We start from the raw sequence: 23,339 nt of genomic DNA, 5'->3' as shown, positions 1-23,339 counted from the left end.
TCCCCATGGTGTCATTTCGTGGAGCTGGAGTTTGTCTAAGTCCTGTGCTACTGCCGAAGAGAACGAGAAATGAAATGTTTCAGATGGATGTGTGGGCGCGCCCTTATCCGAACCTGCTCCTCATCCGAACCCCTGGAGACAGCCCGGGCCCCCTTGCCCCAACTGAGGGGTGCGGATAATCGGCACTCCACTGTACACGCAACCAGAAGCATTGAAGCGGAAGGGTAAATACTAAATAGCATCACGCGGGTGTTCACACAAACAATAGCAATAAGCCAGCGGAGTCCCACACGTACCATACTACAGGGATATAAAACTGGGTAACTTGCTGCTGCTGCTTTTCAAAGTAGGTCTGTCCATAATAGACTTTTGGGATTTCTGGCCCTTTTTCAGAACTTTGTGTTGAAAATTGTTCAATCTCTCAGGGAAAAATATACAACAGGGCAAAAGGCAAGAGGTATCACTACTTCAAACAGTGCCAAGAAGCCTCAAACCATGCTCATTGTTGACAGCTGGGCGACGATGACGAATGCGGATATCCTCACGAATACGGCAGTTGACAAGTGACACATCCCTTGCGGGGATGGATGGTGGGGCGAAAGGAATGGACGGTGCAGTGAAGGGAGAGGAGGTGGGGGGAGGGGGGGGGGGGTGTTGTGTTGGTAGGGTGTAACTGTTCTTGTTGTTATGATGCGTACTACGGTGTTGTCCCCAGGGCTTGAGTGGTGTGCAATGCTGTGGAAAATGCTCGTGAAAAAATCGCCCTGTCTTACCCACAAACTCCTCACTGCACACGGACCAAACGTTGTTCATTGTTCTTATTGGTTTCTATTGCAGCTTGTACTGGTGCTGTATACCAGTGCATCATCCATCCGTGCTCCACAACTAAATGCCCAATGCACCCTACTGCTACATGTATTGGAAACTTTTGCAATGGCTGCAATGCCCACTTTTATCTCAATGGGAATAACGTGACGTCGACATGTCAGCCAAAGACTACGACTGTTGCGGTGGCAAGTAAGAACAAACATGTGTGTGTGTGTGTGTGTGTGTGTGTGTGTGTGCGCGCGCGCGCACGCGCACTATAGTTCAGTCTAGCCTTAGCGACCACCCGAGAGTGCAGAAAATGGTCTTTCTACACGTAGGTGGTCTTTGTGGACCGAGTCAAAATAAAATGTATGTGGAAACATGATCTGGTTTGTGAGATGCCTGGTCTCAAAAGACAGGTGGCCTCTAAACACAGGTAGTCTTTAATGCACATGGTCTCTAAAAGACTGGTGGTCTCTGTGGACAGGTGGTCTCAAGAGACAGTTCATACTGTATCATCACGTCATGCAGAGGACATGATTCCTGAGGCTTGTTGATCGGCCAATGTTAAGTTAGGCCAGTATGCTTGACTTGGCTGTGGTGTGTTGCACTTGCCCACATGTACATGTACATGTACAATCGTCCCTCTCTAATCCGGCACTTGTTTATCCAGCACCCTTGCAAACCAGCACACTTTCTGGCAAAGCGGATTTTTTCAGTTCCTTTTCTACGCTTTAATCCGGCACTTGAATTCCGCCTCCAGCAGCGATTTTCTGCAACAAATCACTCAAACTGTACATATTTCGATTTTCTAATCCAGCAGTTGTACATCGCATACTGTCAGGGAGCATTGTAACATACATGACACATGTAACATACACTTGGGAATATCCTATGCCAGTGCATAGGATATTCCCAAGGTAGGCCAGGTTGGAGGGCAGGATTTGATAATCCAGCACCATTGCCAACGGTTTATTCAGCAGAAAATGCCGTTGCAAAATGTGCCGGATTAGAGAGGGACGACTGTACATGTACATATCCAGAGATCTGTTCACTGTGTTACATTGGATGAATGCATTATAATGGGTGACAGCTTGCAGAGTAAATTTGCAATTCATATGCTCTGTACCAGAACCTTTGGAGGGGGGGGGGGGGGGAGGTTTGGTAAAGTGTTCACTTGAACAGGGTTTGAACTTTCCTTGACCCGGCTGCTGTTTTTCTTTTTACCCAAAGAGAATGGTCTAGAGCTTCACCGCTACTACTTGTAGGCTGTACTCCTCCATGTTGAAACACACACATCTTACATATCCCACACGACCACACAACCACAGTGGCCGAAACATTTGTGTGGACTGATAATTGTCATGACCCTCCTGGCAGCAGCTTTACTCCATTGCTGTAAAGCTCATATTAGCAGGTTGCTCAATGTATATACAGGTGTTGTATAAACTTTGGCCAACCAAGTATCCGTTTCTTGTGTAGGTAGTCTCAATCAGGTTACACTTGTCCCTGTACTGTTTTCTACCTGTAGCAACTCAACTGCAGTGTGGACCAGTGTGTGGTATATTCTGCATGTACGGCAATGTACCGGACTCTCGAGGCTGTCCCACATGTGCATGCCGCACTGGGCCTGCCCCCGCTACAACAAAGCCCACAAAACCTGCTGTGACAACTCCAGTTCCAACAAAACCTGCTGCAACTAGTAAGTAAATTGTAGATGTTTACCCCACCCAGGCTTGAGGCTTGAGGACAATACTACAGCACTCTAAGCACTATAGGCAACATGTCCCTCACAACCCTCAGTAGCTGAATAGTCAGGTCATGGGACATTAGACACCCTTAGCAAACAATGGTAACGCTGTGTTTTACGGTACTCGTACCTTGATCACTCAAATAGCGTTGAAGCTGCAGCGTAAAAACGTTATGGGGGCTGATTTATCGTTCTGACAAACGGTACGTTTTTTGGCCAAATATTGTATAGTCCGTACGCATTTCACCTTGTACCGCGTATATGGTGTCATAAATGGTTGTACCACGTGAAATAAAAGCTAGCTACTCTCGCGAGCTCGTGGCAACAACGTACTAAAAATAGCGTGCATCTCGCTAAAGGTCGAACCAAAATCACGGTATTTTCCCCCTTACGGTAATACCGTTACAACATAACGTTTTTTGCTAAGGGTGTCTATTGTGTCCAAATTTCAGATGGTAGAAATCTCTATTCCAGGTCTTTGAATGTCAGATTCACTGTCCGTGCTGTGCCAAGTTGACTGTTGTTCACACTGTTATCATATAGTGTAGCAATGTCACAGTATACACTGACAGCATCAACATACCAGGCACGTAATTTTGATAAGGTATACCTTAAAATCAAATTTTCACCAGTTGTAGTATTCGGGGTGCTGAGTCGAATGGTCTTGGTCCGAGGAAGCTGAGACGCTCCATTCCTCCTTTGTTCCCAATCGAACTCACCACTTCCACCGAAACTGGGTGACTGCGCCCTACTAGACGGGGATTTGTATGCAAACTGTCACTAAAAGCGCCATTTTGTTCTTACACATGTAAAAGCACAGATGACCGCGATTGGCCCATATTTTGTAGTCTTTTGGATGCTGAGTCAACTGGTTTTGGTCCGAAAAGGATGCCATGCAGCGTTTGGCCCTTATTCACCGTACCTGCAGCTACAACTTTCACACCAAGGTTTAACTCAAGTTCAACTCGAGTGACAGAAACGCACCCAAACAGGCTGTAAGTTGTATCCTGCAGGCACAGTGACCAGGTGACTTGTGCACGCATGAGCACGTGACCGCTTATTCAACTATGTTTGATTGGGTGTACGGGCCGAACGCTGCATCGCAGCTTTCTCGGACCAAAACCAGTCGACTCAGCGTCCGAAAGACTACAACATATGGGCCAATCGCAGTCAACCGTGCTTTTATAAGGACGGAATGGCATTTTTAGTGACATTTTGCATACAAATCCCCATTTACTGTAAGTCAATAAATATTCGGCGCATATTAATTTTTGGCTACTTTCGGCCTGATCATATTTGGGCGAAAATTTGTTGCAGCCGAAATTTTGCTTTGCAAGGTTCAATGTGACAGTGTATATATGCAGCAGCAGTACAGGCCTAAAATTTGTTGTAGCCAAAATGTGTTGTAGCCAAAATGTGTTGTAGCCAAAATGTGTTGTAGCCCTGGGAGGCCGAAAATTTGTCCACTTACAGTAGTAGGGAGCAATCACCCAGTTTTGGTGGAAGTGCGCAATCACCCAGTTTTGGTGGAAGTGCGCAATCACCCAGTTTTGGTGGAAGTGCGCAATCACCCAGTTTTGGTGGAAGTGCGCAATCACCCAGTTTTGGTGGAAGTGCGCAATCACCCAGTTTTGGTGGAAGTGCGCAATCACCCAGTTTTGGTGGAAGTGCGCGAGTTCGATTGGGAATAAAGGAGGAACGGAGTGTCTCAGCTTCCTCGGACCAAGACCAATCGACTCGGCACCCCGAAGACTACAACTGGTGAAAACTGATTTTAAGTTAGGCCAGTACGCTTGACTTGGCTGTGGTGTGTTGCACTTGCCCACATGTACATGTACATGTACATGTTCAGAGATCTGTTCACTGTGTTACATTGGATGAATGCACTACAATGGGTGACAGCTTGCAGAGTAAATTTTTCAATTCATGTGCTCTGTGCCAGAACCTTGGGGGGGGGGGGGGTTGTAAAGTGTTTACTTGAACAGGGTTTCTTTGAGCCGGCTACTGTTTTTCTTTTTACCCAAAGAGAATGATCTAGAGCTTCACCGCTACTAGGCTGCACTCCTCCATGTTGAAATGCACACATCTTACATATCCCACACGACCACACAACCACAGTGGCCGAAACACTTGTATTGACTGATAATTGTCATGACCCTCCTGGCAGCAGCTTTACTCCATTGCTGTAGAGCTCATATTAGCAGGTTGCTCAATGTATATACAGGTGTTGTATAAACTTTGGCCAACCAAGTATCCGTTTCTTGTGTAGGTAGTCTCAATCAGGTTACACTTGTCCCTGCGCTGTTTTCTACCTGTAGCAACTCGACTGCAGTGTGGACCAGTGTGTGGTATATTCTGCATGTACGGCAATGTACTGGACTCTCGAGGCTGTCCCACATGTGCATGCCGCACTGGGCCTGCCCCCGCTACAACAAAGCCCACAAAACCTGCTGTGACAACTCCAACTCCAACAACACCTGCTGCAACTAGTGAGTAATGTGTAGATGTTTACCCCGCCCAGGCTTAATTAAGTCTTGAGGGCAGTACCACAGCACTCTAGGCACTATAGGCAGCATGTCTCTCGCAACCCTCAGTAGCTGAATAGTCAGGTCATGGGACATTGTGTCCGAATTTCAGATGGTGGAAATCTCTATTCCAGGTCTTTGAATGTCAGATTCACTGTCCGTGCTGTGCCAAGTTGACTGTTGTTCACACTGTTATCATATAGTGTAGCAATGTCACAGTAGACACTGACAGCATCAACATACCAGGCACGTAATTTTGATGATTTATTTATATGGAAACCAAGTTTTGGATGCCCCTCCGAAATCACAAATGCAATCAATGCAAGGTGTGGTTTACCACTCTGTTTTGCCTATGCCGAACACATGGCGGGCGTGTAGGCACTAAAGAAGAGATCGCTGTGCTGGTTCATGGCTGTGCGTCACAGTGGGTAAAACATGGTGATAGGGCCCTACATGACCATGCTATATTCCATATGGAGAGTCGCAAAACGTGTAGAATATGTACATGTAGTGTCGAAAGTCTGCAGACCTAAAACACGTGTAGAGTATCATATTGGCTGGAGTATAAGACACACGGGAATACCAGTATAAGCCCCACCCAGATTTGTTGTCATGAAATGATACAGTGGCATCTACCCTGTATTTCATGGCTCATTTGACCGCCATAGTATAAGCTGTGGCGACTTTTTGTGTGTATTACAAGTGTTGAAAGTGCGGCTTATACTCCGGAAAATACGGTATGTATGTGTAGAGTCAATTGTGCGTCCAGGTACCGAACAAGCCGTTCGTGCAACTGCCGTCGCAAGGACCAGTGCCCTCTCAACGGAGCGTGCCAAGCAACCAGCATAGTGTACGCGGCGGAGGTGTCGAGTGATGGCCATCGCGATGGGCCCAAGACCTACATTGGCAGTACGGAGCCTCCATTCAAGCTTCGATACGGGAATCACAAGACATCCATCAAGCTTCCTGGATACCGCAAATCCACGGGCCTCTCAAAGCATGTGTGGGAATTGAAAGATAATGGCAAGACGCACAACATCAAGCGGCGAGTGGTTCAGAAGGCCAAGGCCTACAGCAACATAACGAAAAGATGCAGCCTGTGCCTCGAGGAGAAGGCGAGAATAATCACTGCCGACAGGAGATCGAGCCTCAACAGGCGGTCGGAGTTGATATCTAAATGTCGACATCAAAATAAATTCATGCTATCAACACCAATAACATGATCTTCTCGGCACCCTGCTTCCAGGCAGTAGGGCCAGTTGATAGCTCTCTGCCGCCTTGTCACCATCATCATCTTTGCACCGCGCATCTCGCTAGCTGTGCCAGCTCAGTTGTACCGTTTTATCACCTTTATCACCTTTCTTAGTACCGCGATCCTTACTGGCTATGGCACTGAATCGGATATGAGTTGATAGCGCCCCTAGCGCTTTCGTTTATCCTTGTTCCGCCATACTGGGCTTTAAATAGTGGGTTATTTTTCTTGATGTTCATATTACCTGATGAGTGCCTGAGATGGCATGACACTTTAAGTTGTGACTGATCAAGCCATCTGTTGTTCTGACTAGTGTGTCACGGCTCTACCGTCCCGGTATCGAGCTCTCTTGGATTTCTGCTGGAATTCACAACAGTATGTGTAGAGGATGTATGTATGTGTAGAGTATGTATGTGTAGAGTATGTATGTGTAGAGTATGTATGTGTAGAGTATGTATGTATGTGTAGTCCGTATGTGTAGAGTATGTATGTGTAGAGTATGTATGTGTAGAGTATGTATGTGTAGAGTATGTATGTGTAGAGTATGTATGTGTAGAGTATGTATGTGTAGAGTATGTATGTGTAGAGTATGTATGTGTAGAGTATGTATGTGTAGAGTATGTATGTGTAGAGTATGTATGTGTAGAGTATGTATGTGTAGAGTATGTATGTGTAGAGTATGTATGTGTAGAGTATGTATGTGTAGAGTATGTATGTGTAGAGTATGTATGTGTAGAGTATGTATGTGTAGAGTATGTATGTGTAGAGTATGTATGTGTAGTATGTCTGTGTAGAGTATGTATGTGTAGAGTATGTCTGTGTAGAGTATGTATGTGTAGAGGATGTATGTGTAGAGTATGTATGTGTAGAGTATGTATGTGTAGAGTATGTATGTGTAGAGTATGTATGTGTAGTCCGTATGTGTAGAGTATGTATGTGTAGTCCTACAGATTTCAATGGTACCACTAGTATGCATAAGCTTTGCCAGTCACACCTCTTTGCTTTCAAACTGGTTACACTGCAGTTGCTTTCGTGTGTTTTGTTGTTCTCCTCAGAACCAGTGACCGTGCAGTGCCCGCCTCTCTGCCGCAAATTGTGTCCGTATGGTTATGTTGTGGATTCTAATGGATGCCAGCTTTGCCAATGCTTGCCTCCTCCAATGACTACGACCTCGGGTGTTGTTCGAACGACTCCTCACGCTCGAACCTCCCCTCGTGTTCGAACGACTCCTCACGCTCGCACCTCCCCTCGTGTTCGAACTACTCCTCAGGGTAAAACCTCTCCTCGCGTTCAAAGCACTCGCCCAGTTCGAACCACACCTGGTGAGTAGCCCATCAGTACATAATTATACCATTGCATCAAGGATCATGTTGCCATGGGTACCATTGATTTGTTGTTGTATTATTATTATTATTATTATTATTATTATTATTATTGTTGTTGTATGTGATGTACGTGTGTTTCTATTATTTATTGCAGTGGCTGCCACAACACCGGCCCAAAATCCGTGTTCGGTAAGTTGCCCTCGGGAAACTTCACTCTGCTGCTTCTAGTGTTGTTTTATATACTGTGCTTGGCTTGACATTATTACATTTCTAGTTTTAGAAAAAGCCGACGAGGAGACAATAACTTTATTAATGCGATTAATAGTATAAGTGAAGCGGACATTACAAAATGATGAATGAGAATACATGTATCTAAAATGGTTGTTCCTAATCGATTTTCTTGAGACTATCATCAGGGAAAATCGTCTCACAATAGAGGCTATACGGAGAAACAAACTACTTATAGGTTATAGGATAGTGGGGAGTCTACAAGGTGAGGTGTGAAGAAAAAAAAACTAAAGTGGGAAAGAACTGACTGATGATAGTCTCAAGTAAATCAATTAGGAACAACCATTTTAGATACATGTATTCTCATTCATCATTTTGTAATGTCCGCTTCACTTATACTATTAATCGCATTAATTTCTAGTTTTTTTTTTGTTTTTGTTTTTTACTAAGGCCACAGCTTCCAATCATGACATGCAAAGCAGCGGTGCAGCATCGCAGGCATGAATCGTGGACGTGGTGACGGGGTCTGATGTGCTCCACCGACCTAGGGTCTTGGCTTCACTGCACAGCAAACGCGTCGAAAGAAAACGGGGAGCTTATAATTATCGGGAGATTGGGGGGGGGGGGGAGACGAAGAGAAGAAGGAGAGAGATTGAGAGAGAGAGAGAGAGAGAGAGTAAGTTACATTTATAAAGACAGGTAAGTCTAACAAATGAGGACTGAGACCTCTACAACAGGGTTTTTACGCCTGAAAGCAGGTGCATGATTTAACAAGCAGGTTGTCAGTCTAGATTTTATGCGCAGATGGAGAAAAAATGCGCAGAATTTTTGTAATGAGATGAAAAGCAGAAATAATAAGAAATAATAAGAAAAGATGAAATGAAAGCCTGCTCACAACCCCGCCCAGCCTTGCGAACTGGGTATGGTGGATTAAGAACCCGGTTCAACGCTCGAGCAAGCGCTCTCCACTCAAGGTGTTCACAGCAACTGATAGGAACTCATATGGGGAAATTATAGAAAAGAAATAATAAGATAAAGAGAATAAATTTCAACGCACCTCAATAAACGGAGCCCCACATACAGTACCTCAGAAAAGTGGATCTTCCGACCAGTGTTTTTGTTGACGTCGCAACCAGATGATGTAGCTGCTTCGCAGAGACGTCTTACTGCACAAATTACAAATAAATTTTATTCTTCGATTAGAAAACCCAAGCGCTTTCAGAGCCCTCCGAAGAGAGTCCGGGATGAAACCACGCACACCTACCTCAACCGAAAAAGAAACGACCTGCCACCCGTTTGCTCGGCATTGATCGGCCAGATCCGCATACCGCCTGTCCTTCTGCGAGTTACTGACACTGAATCTGTCCTCAGCACAAACTGTCAACTCCATCCAGAATACAATCCTACGACTCGTAGAGTACAGAACTATATCTGGTGGGAGAGAGAGAGAGAGAGAGAGAGAGAGAGAGAGAGAGAGAGAGAGAGAGAGAGAGAGAGAGAGAGAGAGAGAGAGAGAGAGAGAGAGAGAGAGAGAGAGAGAGAGAGAGAGAGAGAGAGAGAGAGAGAGAGAGAGAGAGAGAGAGAGAGAGAGAGAGAGAGAGAGGGAGAGAGGGAGAGAGAGAGAGAGAGAGAAAGAGAGATAGAGAGATAGAGAGAGAGAGAGAGCTGGGAGATAGAAGAGCACAGTGCTCTTGGTGATGGGGACTGCGAAGGATAGCAGGTTCTGGGACATGTGCATGAGAATTAGAATATTCGTGATGATGGCAGGGTTATAAGGTAAGCAGCTGAACACTACAAGAACAGGGAAAGCGTTGGCGAGCAGATCTAAAGTGCATCAGTAGCAGAGAGCCAGTCCTGAGCAAGAAGGTGACGGTACACCTTTTTCTTTAAGCTCTGCATGTGGAGCTGGGCGGGAGGGTGGTGGAACAGGTCTGGTGGCAGGGCATTCCACGTTGCAATGGTGCAAGCAGGGAATCCTTGGAGGCAGCTATTCCGGGTGTTGGCAGGCAGGCCAGTTGTCATCTGGTATGGATGGGAATCCTGCAGCTGGAGAGACTGACAGGTAGGTCTTGTCTCGGGGGCACAGTGAGTGGCTGGTTTGGGCAGCATCTGCTTCAGAGGGCTGGATGCATCCAGATAGCAGAGCTTGTAGGTATAGGCAAGTGCAGCCACCAGGCGACGGAGTGCCAGGCTAGGGAGCCAAGTACCTGCTCCGATGATGTGGAGGGCCCTTCGCTGGATCTGGTCCAGCTTCTTAAGATGGGACGAGGGTGATCCCAACCACACTAAGGGGCAATACTCGAGTGCGGGTCGCACAAAGCCGTTGTAGACACGTTGGCGGCTCTCGGCGTCCAGAATGGGAGACGCTCGCTTCAGGAAGCCAATCCGCTGGTTAGCACGGGAAGCTAGGAAGCGGAGGTGGAAGGGGTAGCTCAGGGTGTCGTCGAAGGTGATTCCCAGGAGTTTCAGCCGCTCTCTTCACTGACCGGTGTGCCGTCAAATGTTGCTCGAGGGAGCTCCCAGGGGTGGCGATGGTGGCCTATAGACATTGCCTGCGTCTTGGAGGGCTCAAATTTGATTCTCCACTTATGTCCCCAGCGGGAAAACGCATCAATGCCCTGCTGGAGGAGCTCGGAGCCACAATCGATGTCAGCTCTTGATTTGAGGCAGTGGAAGAGAGTGGTGTCGTCAGCGTAGGCTGCTAGCTCCATACCTGGTGGGAGGTGGTCCTCGCCATCATTGGTGTAGAGGATGAACAGGGTGGGACCAAGGATACTGCCCTGCGGCACGCCAGCTTTGGTCGGGTACGGACTGGAAAGTTCACCTCCAACTGCAACCCTCAAGTGACGATCAGTCAGGTAATCCCTCAGCCAAGCGAGAAGTGGACCAGTTACACCATAGCATTGTGCCTTGTGCATAGTGTTGTGCATTGTGCATAGCATTGTGCATAGCATTGTGCCTTGTGCATAGTGTTGTGTTTTGTATACTGTGCTTGGCTTTCCTTGGCTTTCCTTGGCAAGTTGACATTATTACACTCTGCTCTGGGTTACATGAGAATACTTTACTAGTAGCAATGACGCAGTAATCATCCAATGAGTGTTGACTTGTGATGTTACACACTGAGCACTCCCTAAGCTGTGTTGTATTTGCCGGTGGGCCCCTGTCACTTTGCTGTGTTGTCAGACCGTACGCTGTGCAAGTGGACCCTGCATCAATGTTGCTGGTTATCCTGTATGCACTTCAGGTAAGCTCTCATGTCACTACTGCCCTGTCACAATAATCAGTACAGCACAGGGAGTACTAAAATCCGTTTTTAGTGCTCCCTGGTACAGCAGCAGTACATCTGCAGCATCAACTTCAATTTACTTCCAGTGTGTCAAAGTAGCTGACCAGTATTACAAATACAGGCACGGTAGATGTGCATGTGGACCAATGAGGTTTGTTTCTTTCTTTTAACCTCCAGTTCCTGCTAAGAACGAATATAATATTATGAGAGAAGGAAATATTAAAAAGAATCATAACATGATAATTCCAAAGCACGAAGTATGTATATAATTCAAATGTGTGTGTGTATGTGTAAGCATGCAGTGAAGAACACACAGAGAAAACATGCAGTAATGTGTAGGGATGCCGAGCAAGGAAGGAGCGCGATTAACACTGGTTACAAATTACAATAATTAATTCTGTTCAGAGCCAGTTTAAAGGCAAAAGCCGCACTGTGGAGGCGAATATCGCTGGGAAGAGCATTCCAAAGAGTGCTTCCCACAAATGTCAATGACTGACGACCGGAAGGTCCAGGAAGGAAAGGCATTTGCAGTAGCCGCTGTTCCTGTCCTCGAGTAATTCGGCAATCATCCCGGGATGCTTGGCCTGTATTAGCCGTCAACTGAAAGTAGGTGCAGAAAAGAGGACTTGCAAGATCATGTAGGCAACGGAAAACAAAAAACAAAACCTTGTAGTGAAAAATGTGAGTTAGGGATCGAATAGATAAGCCCACGAGGAGGGGGGGCTGTGGATGCACGGCTAGAGAGTCGGAAAATTGCACTAATTCCGGATTTGCTGGATTTGATTAAACGACTCTGCAGCTGCTGTGTCAGCGACGGGAAGAATGCATTGGATGCGTACGTTAGTAGTGCTTGCACAATGCCAATGTACCAACGTCTGCGGGCTCTTATGGGCAGAGATCGCCCATGGCGCCATAGCTGGCTGATGGCGACTGACGCCTTCTGCACAACACTGGAGACATGTGGCTGCCAGGATAGCTGGTCATCAATGGTTACGCCAAGGTATTTGGCAGTGGAGGTAACAGTTAAGGCTTGATCCTTACATTTCACGACTGGTATGTTGCCAGTGAGTCCCCGAGGTTGAATTGCCATGACTTGGGTTTTGCCGGTATTCAGCAGAAGCCCAATTTCGGAGAGCCAGTCAGACAGACGTGTCACAGCCGTAGTCAAAGTCTTGCAAACGGTGTCCAGATCTGAATCAGAATAATCTAGGATGATGTCGTCCGCAAACTCCTGATGAACAACAATGCAAGGTATGACGTCGGAAATGTCACTCGTGTAAAGGACAAAGAGAAGCGGCCCAAGAACACTGCCTTGGGGCATGGGACTGCATCAGAGAGAGCCTCACACACCTTGACACGCTGAGAACGACCAGACAGATAGCTAGCCAACCATAAGTTGCATAACAATACTCTGCCATTGACTCCCAGGGTGAATAATTTATCAATCAGACGTTGATGTTGGACACGGTCAAACGCGTTTGACATGTCAACCATCATAATACCCGTGTATTTACGCTCTTGTTTGTCCAACAGCCAACGGTTGGCGGCTAGAACTAATGCATCTTCGGTAGAGTGCATTTTCCTGTAGGCAAACTGACTGCTCGGTAATATGCTATGTTGTGTGAGGTATGCTGTGAGTTGCTTCTTTACAAAGAACTCCAAAATCCAGGACAGAATAGGGAGCAATGACAATGGTCTATAGTTCGTAGGGGATGTTGCATCGCCACTCTTGAACAGTGGACTAATGTGTGATGTTTTAAAACACACTGGCACAGTACCTGATGTCAAGGATGCATTGACTAGGGTGGTAAATGGAGGTGCCAGGACGTCTGAACACTGCTGCAGTACAATTCCAGGAATGTTGTCACTCCCAGATGCTTTGTGAGGACTCACAATTTGCAAGCATTGTGCAACATCAGACACGCTTACCGGCTGAAATGTTGAGAAGCTAGATGCAGAGGCTGGACCATGTGGTATATGCAGCTCAGGTGGCCGCATAGGGTCATGCACAATGTCTCCAAACAATTTACTGAGTGACTCAAGCGGCGCTTCAGGTTCTTTCCGTGTCTTCTGTCGGCCTGTGACATCGTTCATGACAGCCCAAAGTTGCCGTTGATCTGATGTATCACATCTCTTAGTGAAGTACAAGTTGCGCAGACTCCTGTCCAACTTCCGTGCTTTGGAATGAGCTGATCGGTGCGCTTCTTTAAGGTTCTGATCGGTTTTGTCTCGGAGCCAGAGACGATGCGCCCGGTTCCGTTAACGAACACTTGCCACTAACTCATCTGTAATCCAGGGGCAAGGACGTCGAGATTTGCGGCGCCGTTCCCGAAGTGGAGCATGTTTGTCTAGAGTGGTCTGGATTCCCGCAGTGAGTGACGACGCAAGCACATCCACACAGACAGAGTCACAGGTAGTTAGTGTCTTCTCCAGGTCACATGTAAACATATTCCAATCCACTTTGTGCGAACAACTTTGTGCGAACAACGAGTCTTGCGCAGACGCTGTCCCTTCAAGTGGTGACTTGCTGAAATAGGCAGCCTGGCAAGTATTGCAGAGTGGTCACTGATATCCAAATGTATAATCTCGCAAACACCTGGATCAGGGTGGTAGACAAGAATAGATCCAGTAGTGTGGCAGTACTGCTGGTCATTCGGGTAGGAGATGTGACGTGGTTGCGAAGGTTAAACTGGAGTACATGATGCAAAGGAGTCACAGCATGGGCATCATTAAAGTTTACGTTGAAGTCTCCTACTAGCACAGTTGTGGTCTGCGGTCCACTGCAGGCAGTCTCTAGGTTTGACTCCAGCCCATCCCAGTAGCTCGCAGATTCAATAGGTGGTCGATAGCAGCAGCCCAGTAAGACCGTCTCATTGTCTGGTCGACCTGGGGCTAGAATCTCCAACCACAGCATCTCCAGCTCACACTCGAGGTCACCTCTTCGATGGACTTGCAAAGACGGGAGAGGTGTGCTCAGTCATACTCCAGCTAAAGATACCACAGTCAGTGGCGGATCCAGGGGGGGGCCCAGGGGGCCTGGGCCCCCCCTTTGACAATTTCGACCTTGGTCTACATGTAGGATTACAGTAGACCAGGTAGACTGTAGAATGAGCGCTCGAAATGACTTGGCGTGTCAAGTGGGTCACGCGTGCTGGGTACTTATCCGTCCGGTGTCACGCACTAGCCAGCACGCTGTGTACAACTACAGTACGCACTGCGACCTGAGTACACGGCCGCACTTCAAACATGTGAAAAACGTGCCAAAAATGCAGGGCCTGGTACATGGTACAAAGTGCAGCTAGTGCAGCGATCGCGTTGGGCTGAAGTCCTGTAAGTGTACGGTGTACCGTGCTGTCGGCTTCGTCCTTCCTTTTTCTTTTTCACTTGTCAGAAACTAAACGCTCTCTCTACTTCGCTTGTAGACAAGGGGTTACCTTCAGATATGCGATGAAGAGGAAAGGGTATGACATCAGGTCGTTCTTCAGTGGACCGGTAGATAAGAGAGCTCGCGTTGAAGAGCCGTCCAAAGGTCCGTCGCAGCCGCTGCCGAGTGGAAATGTTCCTGCACTTGCGACATTACCCGAACCTGCTCCTGAATGTGAAGTCATTTCAAGTCATTCCTCCAGTGACAGTTCTCTGCCTGGATCTCCGGTTTCGCACGCCAAGCCCACTGAGAGTATTAGCACTGTTCCAGCGACGGAATATTACATGTATATTTGTGGTAACTTTGTAACATACAAATACCTGCTAGTAGAGTAGTGTCGCCCTAATGCCTGAGTTACACCACACCTTGACAACACTTCCAGTCCAGTTTGAAAATGTCGTGAGAATGGAATACAGCAGCTCTTCACAACTTCGGGACTTAGTCGTTGTTGTTTTGTTTTGTTTGTTTGGGGGGGGGGGGGGGGGGGGCGTATACCTTGGGCCCCCTCTTCGGCGAAATCCTGGATCCGCCACTGCACAGTGAACATGTACCATGCTGTTGTTGTTGTTGTTGTTGTTGTTGTTGTTGTTGTTGTTGTTGTTGTTGTTGTTGTTGTTGTTGTTGTTGTTGTTGTTGTTGTTGTTGTTGTTGTTGTTGTTGTTGTTGTTTCTTGGCATCTGAGTGCACCACAGCAGTACCCAGCCTCACGGTATGATGTTCAGTCTTGAGTGGAGCGATTTTGGGTGGAGTGTGCGCACTTGCCTTCTTCTGTTGACATTTCTGTGTGACATTCCTTTCACTGATGGCATATTCTGTGTGTGTGTGTTCTGCATGACATGTGCTTGTGCTCACCGTGTCATGCACACCACTGTATGTGTAGCATGCAGTGGACCAGCTAAAGTGTGCGCTGCACCTCCCTGTCAGAATGCAAGCTGCCCTGCACACCCAGCGGCGGTGTGTGTTAACAACTACTGTGCCGGCTGCCATGCATACTTCTATGTCAAGGTGGTAGAGGTCACATCGACATGCACACCTCCAGGTACGGTATGTTACAGTTGTACACTACAACAAGTATTACTAGTCTCACAGTCTCACAGTTGAGTTGTAGCTGCATTCATTCACTTGTGTTGTGTGACTTGTTGGACTAGTACTATGAGTACAGCAAGTACTGCATGTGCAACTACCGTACTCATACTTGAACTGAGTCACATCTGTCACCTTGGTTAAGAGCTGCATGTGTATGTGCATGTGCATGTACACCTGGACTTTGAGCCGGGTGATAGCGTTCCTACACTGTATAGATGTGGGACAAACCCCGGGAAGACTCACTCCCATGCCAGTGGTTGACTTTCGAATCAAAGGACATGAGCAGAGTCTCCCACCGAACACAGAGTGCTCAACACCATGAGGTGGAGCCGTACACTCGTATCAGGAGGGAGAGAGCTGGTCACCTGAATATTGCCCAGGGTGTGAACATCGGACTTGTAACTTTTTAAATTTCCTCTCTCTCTCTCTCTACTTATTTGAATTGTCCACCTCTCCACACCATGTGAATTAAAAACAGTACAAGTAATGATGCAAGCACCGATGGTTTGGTTCCTGCATGTTGGAGTTATTTCGAATTTAGGTTGCAAGTACTTCTACGCAAGTAACACATTCAAGCTGAAATACTTCTGTAGTCGGGTGAGAGCTTTTACATCCTTCTGAAGTAGAGTTCAAGTACCTACATGCACCGGGAACAGATCTTCATCAGCAGTGTACGAGCACCTGGAGAGAGTACTTCATGTCGCTTCCTCTCCGTTTTGTTGCTTTCCAGTTGGGCAAGTGGAAATAAACTGTGTGAAGAATGTGTGCTGTGGACAGCTGTTATGGCCTCATCAAGTATTTGTACCTGCGTACACACACCTCTACAAAGTGCCAGTGCCATTGTGCTCGTAACATGATTTATGTCTTTGCTTGTATTTGTTTGTAGCTACCGTGTGCCCTAAGTCATCATCAGTGTCACCGGTTTGTCAGCTGCAATGTTCTTCAGACAGTGATTGCTCACAGGATGGTGATGGCTGCTGCAGTGTGGGTTGTAGTAAGATGTGTGTAAAGAAGTGCACTAAACCTACCTGTCAGTCTGCGTTTGATCCTTCGAAATGCCAATATGGCCAAGCCAGCGACTCGACTAGTGGCTGTCCAATCTGTCGATGCAGTGAGTAGTATTTTGTACTTGTCGTTGATACTCGCTTTGCTCGGACTGATACACTTCATGCACTTCTTGAATTCTTTCCATCTTTCCACATTTGATTTGCCTCTCATCTTGCTATCTGAACACTGTTCCCTTCAGCTGCTCACTCAGGCTATACATCAGTGGTCATAGCTGCACATCACTGTTCACTGCTATACATTGGTGTCCAGTCATAGTGGTTGACTATGACTGTGAAAGGGAGTAGCCATAGCAACACCATTGGCATTGTCCATCACACGACTACGAGTCTACATAACACAGTGCTTGCTGGCAACCCCGAGTGGGCTCGATATTATATTCATGCTTTCGCTTGTGCATAAATTATGTATAAGTGTATATTTTGTGTATATGTTTTTTTGAATTCTCAGTTTATTCTCGCGATGGCACCATCGCCAATAAGAGATAAGCTGTTGTTGTTGTTGTTGTTGTTGTTGTTGTTGTTGTTGTTGTTGTTGTTGTTGTTGTTGTTGTTGTTGTTGTTGTTGTTGTTGTTGTTGTTGTTGTTGTTGCTGCTGCTGCTGCTGCTGCTGTTGCTGTTGCTGTTGCTGTTGCTGTTGCTGTTGCTGTTGCTGTTGCTGTTGCTGTTGCTGTTGCTGTTGCTGTTGCTGTTGCTGTTGCTGTTGCTGTTGCTGTTGCTGTTGCTGTTGCTGTTGTTGTTGTTGTTGTTGTTGTTGTTGTTGTTGTTGTTGTTGTTGTTGTGTGTGTATGTGTATGTGTATGTGTATGTGTACAGCATCATTGTGCGAGTCACAGCGCCAGAAGGCAATCTCTTCTGGTCCTCAGCCGATAGGGCGCCGTCGTCGTCAAGCTCCCGGGTCCTACATTCCCGGCTGCGAGGCCGATGGCTCGTTCACCGTCCTGCAATGCCGTGACTCTAGCGGTTATTGCTGGTGTGTGAACCCAACGACCGGTGTCAATACCACCCAGCATGTACCACCGGCTCTGCATAAAACACTGCCCTGTGTGCCTTCAGGTACCACTAGACACATGTAACATGCACGGCAGTACTAATAACGTGTTTGGTTAAGTTTATCACAGTGCTATCTGCCTACAGTGTCATGAGTCGCTACGGCTAGGCACTTCACCTAATGGTGAAAAACATCTTGTCTCGGTGGCTATATGCAGTATGTTGTGGCTGGACAGATGGTCGCTTTGTTTGAGCAATGTGGGCAATGTGTGGTAGTGTGGTAGTGTGTATGTTTGGAACAAATTCCTTCCATCGGTGGGAGTTGTGGTTTGTTTGTTGGCTTGTTTTGGTATATGTACCGGGCAAGTACCCAGAGTCAGCCCATACTATACACTATTGGTTGAGAACTACCATTGCTTAATTATGAAGTCGAATATCTTATCACCGATTCTGCCCGGGTCGAAAACTGTATTCCGTACTGTGACTTGGCAGTGGTTGGCGATTGCGATTGTTTGGGCAACCTCCTGCCGCCGGTCATACTGTTATATCTGTGTGTGTTCCTTTCCCAGTAGCCACCACTAGAGACAGTACCTCCACACCAACCTGCGCGCCTTGCACTCAAAAATGTGTTCACGGAGTGTTGTCGGACACGAACGCCAACGGCTGTTCCCTGTGTTTGTGCAAGCCTCCACCTGACGTGTAAGTGTCTCTAGGGTACACAGCCGCATCAGAGTCTTTCAGAGTATATGTACACGTAGTACATATAATGTAACCTTTAGAAATGTGTAGTATTGTGTGTTTACAGTATGCAGGGTACTGGAGCACGGTGTAAATCTGGTAACCAATTGAGAAATGTAATGCTTATACTTCAAAGTACAATCATACACCTTACTCATGTAGTCACTGCTTTGTCTTTGCTACTGGTATTTGCAAGCTAACTGGAACCGTGCGGGAAAGAAGTTTTTTTACATTCCTTGTAATGGCAGTGTTGCCCTTTTGCAGGGACTCCTCAAACACCTGTTTTGGTCCAAATGAAATTCGGCTTCTGTTCATGGTTGGCAGCAAGCAGGGGGAGAACCTCCCAAGCATCAGTGCCTAATGTAGAAAATGGTGCAGAGGCGGATAAAGTGAATATCAGGACTTGTGCTTAGTGCAATGCTGTGGCCTTGTAGAATGCAAGAGGTGAGTCTTCGACGATCCGTTCCAGAATCTCACTGGAAATTAGCGACACCTTTATTACTAGTCTGAGCCTCACTCTGCAACATGGAACTTGATAAGTGGTCTAGCAAGAGCATTCTGGAAAACGCCTGACTTATACCATATGCTTTTAAACAATATTGTTTAGAAGTTATCTGCTGTGCTTCCTTTGATGTACTCTCTCTCTCTGTCTGTCTGTCTCTCTCTTTCTCTCTCTCTCTCTCTCTCTCTCTCTCTCTCTCTCTCTCTCTCTCTCTCTCTCTCTCTCTCTCTTTCTCTGTAGGAAAATCATTCGCCTCACGCTGACATTGCAGAGCAACAAGGCACTGTACGATGCCCTGAATGCTGACGAAGAGCAGACACAGCTGAAACTGCTTGCCCTGTATGTTGCTAATAGTAACCGAGATGTAGTGTAGAGCGTTACAGTATTGGCCTGATCTGCACCAACTGCATGATAGCTTTTATTATAGGTATTGTGATGACTGGTGACGTCATCGATTACATCATTGTTTGAGGTGATTTGTGTTGAATGCGGCTTGCAAGCACTAATTTGCCACACAATACAGAGCATATGCGCGAGTTGCATTATTTGGGATGCCATTCGCACATCCTTTGTACTATCTAGTAGTGATGTAGCACAACTGTGCAATGCCCATTTCTGTAGACTAGATACTCTATTTGCTTCCAGTCAACCAATAGATACCATCTGATGAGTTTTGCTCGTTCGATTTGCACCATCTTCTTCTGGTGTATGCAGGCAAATTAGAACACAGCTGATGACTCGCTTCAGCATCCCATCACAGCAACTTGCCAAATTCACCGCAACCAGCAAGGTATGGGTCGCGATACAAAATCATCACAACAAGCTCATTCAGTGTGTCGCAAACGACAATTACTTTGTGTTTGTTGTATTTTATTTTCGCAATAATATTTATGAATTAGTTCCATCTCCACCATATGTGCTCTCTGGCCAGCCTCATTCACACCAGCAACGCCGGTGACTCCAAGTTGTAGATATTGCTGAAGAGGCGCGAAGGGCTACCGTGTTTTCCGGAGTATAAGCCGCACCCCCATTTTTTTGCCACGAAATACAGACATCTGTCCTATTTATCACAGCCGCGCCCCTTTTTCGAGTGAATTTTGAGTGTTCAAAGTGTTATACTCCGGAAAATACGGAACATGAGTGTACTTGTTTTTCTTCTTGTGCAGTATGCCTGCGCACCCTGCATTTCATTGTGTGTGGATTGGTGGAGTGGTACCAGGGGCAAATATATCTAGACAAAGAACACCTATTCACAGTACGGACATTTGGTTGGAAGTGTAGTTTCTAATACTAAGAACGAGAAGAAAAACGGAAAACAGCAACAATGGGATATATGGGTACTACCAATCAGTGCTAAAACAACGTGAACAGCTGACTACCCGTAACTAAGAAATACGTGGAGAACAGCATTGCAACTGTAAAAGTTTTTTTTTAGTTCATAGCTGGTTAGATGTTCACCTGACTATTTTGGCACTGATTGTTAGTACCCACATATCCAATTGTTGCTGGGGTTTTCCCTTTCTCCCTCTCAGTGTTAGAAATTGCCCATTTCACAAGCAATGATGCATTGTGATGTGAAGTGGGGATTGTATGAGGAGCGGAGAGCAGAGATATAACAGATATAACCTTTTTTCTTTGCTATCTCGAGCAAAGGAAAACCCGATTTCAGGTTGGCATACACTGTTATATCGAAGCTCGAAGCTCCGATATGCAATCACACTTCTATATGCCAGTACTGTGATTAGGTGTTATTTCTCAAATTCCGAGTGATTCCTCTAGGAGTCATTCTTGTGTGCTCCAGTTGTTCATCAGTAAAACAAAGATTCCTGAGGAGTGTTGTATGAATACTTGTTTGAATCTTTCTCCTCTTTTTTATGTACTTTGGTGTTGTTTGGTGGGTGTATGCATGCGTGTGCGTGACTGACTTTGCAGGTTAGTGAAGGAGGAGAGTACATGACGTACGTATCATTCAATGTTCAAGGCAACACACTCAATCCAGATCCTGAGGCTGTTGTGCAGAAAATCCAAGAATCAGTAAGTGAGGCGTGAGGCAAGGGATTTTGTGCCGAGATGTAACGAATATTCGAGTATTTAAACGTTTTAATTTGACCTTTTGATGCTCTAAGAATATTTGAATAGCAAATTTCAAATTTGAAGGTTCAAATTATCACGACAGACATGCTACGACATACATGTGGTCAGACGGCAACAATGACAATGGTTAGCTCTGAGATGAGATTAATCCGCTTGAGTCAGCAGTATCTGGGCAATCGTAGAGGAAAGCGATGAACTTGGAGAACAAGGACAGCTTTACAGGGCACACACTCGTGTGCATTGCTGATGTGTGCATGCGTGTGCGGAAATGTGGAAATGTGTGTGTTTGTGTGCTTGTCTACAAGTCTACATTGCTGTGCTTATTGTTCCAGGCTGCTAGCAAATCCCTGGTTCTAACGTTCAGCAGTTCCAGCGGACAGACGTATGACATGGCCGTGGCTGATTCATCCGCAGTGGCGCAGACCAATGAATCCACTGACAGCAAACAATCAATGTATATTGCTATTGGAGTTGCTGTGCCCGCTGGTATCATTCTGATAGCTATTCTCGTTCTCGTAGTCTACAAGGTGAGTACGGCGGTGCTGTCTGTGTTTCGCCGTGACCATGAACTTGTACCCCAACGTGATGATTTAACTCATTGTGGTGCTTACACATACATGAGTAACAATATGCATGCTGAGTTTGGGGGTTGTTTCAGAAGACCAACGGTCAATGCCTGTACGCCCACCTCCTGTATTACCGTAGGCTGTATTAAAGCCTCATTTTACATATACCGGTGAACTCCCACCATAGGCACATTCCCTCTGCTCTGAGTGCAGAGTCATCACACAACTCACACAGAAGGGAAGAGTTTGTACTCCAGATATTGTTTCTCGCATTTCCTTCTGCATGAGTTTTGTGGGGATTCAAACGGAATTTGGCCCAAATGGGGGGGGGGGGGGGACGTTATTCCGTATGGATGCCAAATACTTTGTGCATGTGCATTTCATTCCTTCAAGAAAAAGAAAAAAGAAAAAAATCACAGTTCGCGTGAGACTCGGTTTCTCTATATAGAGGCCGAGTTTTCCAAGAAAAAGCAGTTTTAATTAAATGCTCTCTGTCAGCAGCTTGTGAGCCAGCCACCACCATGATATCTCAGAGCCTATACATGTACAGTAAAACCTGGCATTTTTCCATGCACGGACAATTCTACACAGAAATTGTGGGACCTGGTTCTAAAGACCGCCTGGCTTTAACGGCCGCTTTTGCTTGCACCGTGGGTTGGTCGCTTAAACCAGGTTTTACTGTAATTATATGCTCGTATAGGACTCAGGACACCGGTATAACACCATGGTGATTTACAAAATAATGAAGTGGTTTTCAGTGATATATTGTATTTGTTTTTGTTTGCATGTGCTTGACATGCTTGTTTCCATGTGTGTGTTGTGTGTTCAAATGTCTCCAGGTCAAAGTCCAGAAGGTAAGCAGTCCTGTGTTGATTATTGTGTAGAGTATGATAGCTGTTTGGAATTTGATGGCATCAGCTCTTGTTCGCGAGAGTCTCTTTGCTCTTACAGACGATGTTTACCTGGAGCTGATGGGCACACCAGGTGTTAGAAATCGAATAGTCCTCTTTTCAGCTTGAAATATTACGTGTCGCACACCCCTTGCAGGGTTGGAACTTTCAACGCATGCCCCTAGAGGTTTGATCAAAACACAAACTTTAGTCAAATACGCAATCAGCCTTACCAGCTGGATCGACATGTCACGAGTGCCTTATTGAATGAAGAACAACAAGATGACAAATCTTGGATTCTTTCTGTTATTCATTCAATAAAGCAGTCATGATCAGTCGATCCAGCTGGTACTGTTGATTGTGATTTTGAAACTACTGTCGCCTCGCCGCTTATAACTTAGCCATTCTCGGCATCCTGGATACCTGGCTCAACAGAAGTGGAGTAGACTCATTGGACAATGGCAACGTCACAGGCCCTCTATTGTTGTGGGTGGAGCCTCGTTTTGACCGGGTGTTGGAATTATCGTCGAAAACCACTTATCAAAAATATCATCATATTCACTGATTTGAGGGAAAAACGCAAACGGGAAAAGTCTGAAGAAAAATTGACTGTCACCACCAGGCCACGTGCTTAGCACAGACCGATCCTCCTCTGAACGAATCGTAACTGTGAGACTGCTGTCTTCGCTCAAGCCTGGATCAAAGTGTATCACCGTCATCTGTTGCTTTGCTCCTGTGCTCTAAAGTGCAACGTCTTGTCCAACCGAAACAGACAATTTCTACTCCCAACTCGAAAATAATGGAAGTTTCCG

The 23,339-nt window shown here is 46.2% G+C and overlaps 1 protein-coding gene across 2 annotated transcripts in view; it reads left to right on the top strand.

The window, feature by feature from the left end:
• The window catches only part of LOC135806398 (mucin-2-like), a 30,305-nt gene that overhangs the window by 5,799 nt on the left and 1,167 nt on the right, over positions 1-23,339 (top strand). Inside the window, exons 6-20 of one of the 2 annotated variants that reach the window (XM_065320575.1) lie at positions 838-1,017; positions 2,339-2,497; positions 5,005-5,046; positions 7,390-7,656; positions 7,814-7,848; positions 11,071-11,131; positions 15,478-15,636; positions 16,570-16,794; positions 17,564-17,803; positions 18,307-18,436; positions 19,218-19,316; positions 19,692-19,767; positions 20,910-21,011; positions 21,404-21,598; positions 22,477-22,491. In XM_065320575.1, the coding sequence (XP_065176647.1) occupies positions 838-1,017; positions 2,339-2,497; positions 5,005-5,046; positions 7,390-7,656; positions 7,814-7,848; positions 11,071-11,131; positions 15,478-15,636; positions 16,570-16,794; positions 17,564-17,803; positions 18,307-18,436; positions 19,218-19,316; positions 19,692-19,767; positions 20,910-21,011; positions 21,404-21,598; positions 22,477-22,491 (1,985 nt within the window). Of the gene's footprint in view, positions 1-837; positions 1,018-2,338; positions 2,510-4,875; positions 5,047-7,389; positions 7,657-7,813; positions 7,849-11,070; positions 11,132-15,477; positions 15,637-16,569; positions 16,795-17,563; positions 17,804-18,306; positions 18,437-19,217; positions 19,317-19,691; positions 19,768-20,909; positions 21,012-21,403; positions 21,599-22,476; positions 22,492-23,339 lie in introns of both variants that reach the window. The other variant, XM_065320574.1, reaches the window with a different exon arrangement.

Source organism: Sycon ciliatum, chromosome 1, assembly GCF_964019385.1.
Source record: "Sycon ciliatum chromosome 1, ocSycCili1.1, whole genome shotgun sequence".
NCBI classification, from domain to species: Eukaryota; Metazoa; Porifera; class Calcarea; order Leucosolenida; family Sycettidae; genus Sycon; species Sycon ciliatum.
This window is presented reverse-complemented; position numbering and strand designations above follow the sequence as displayed.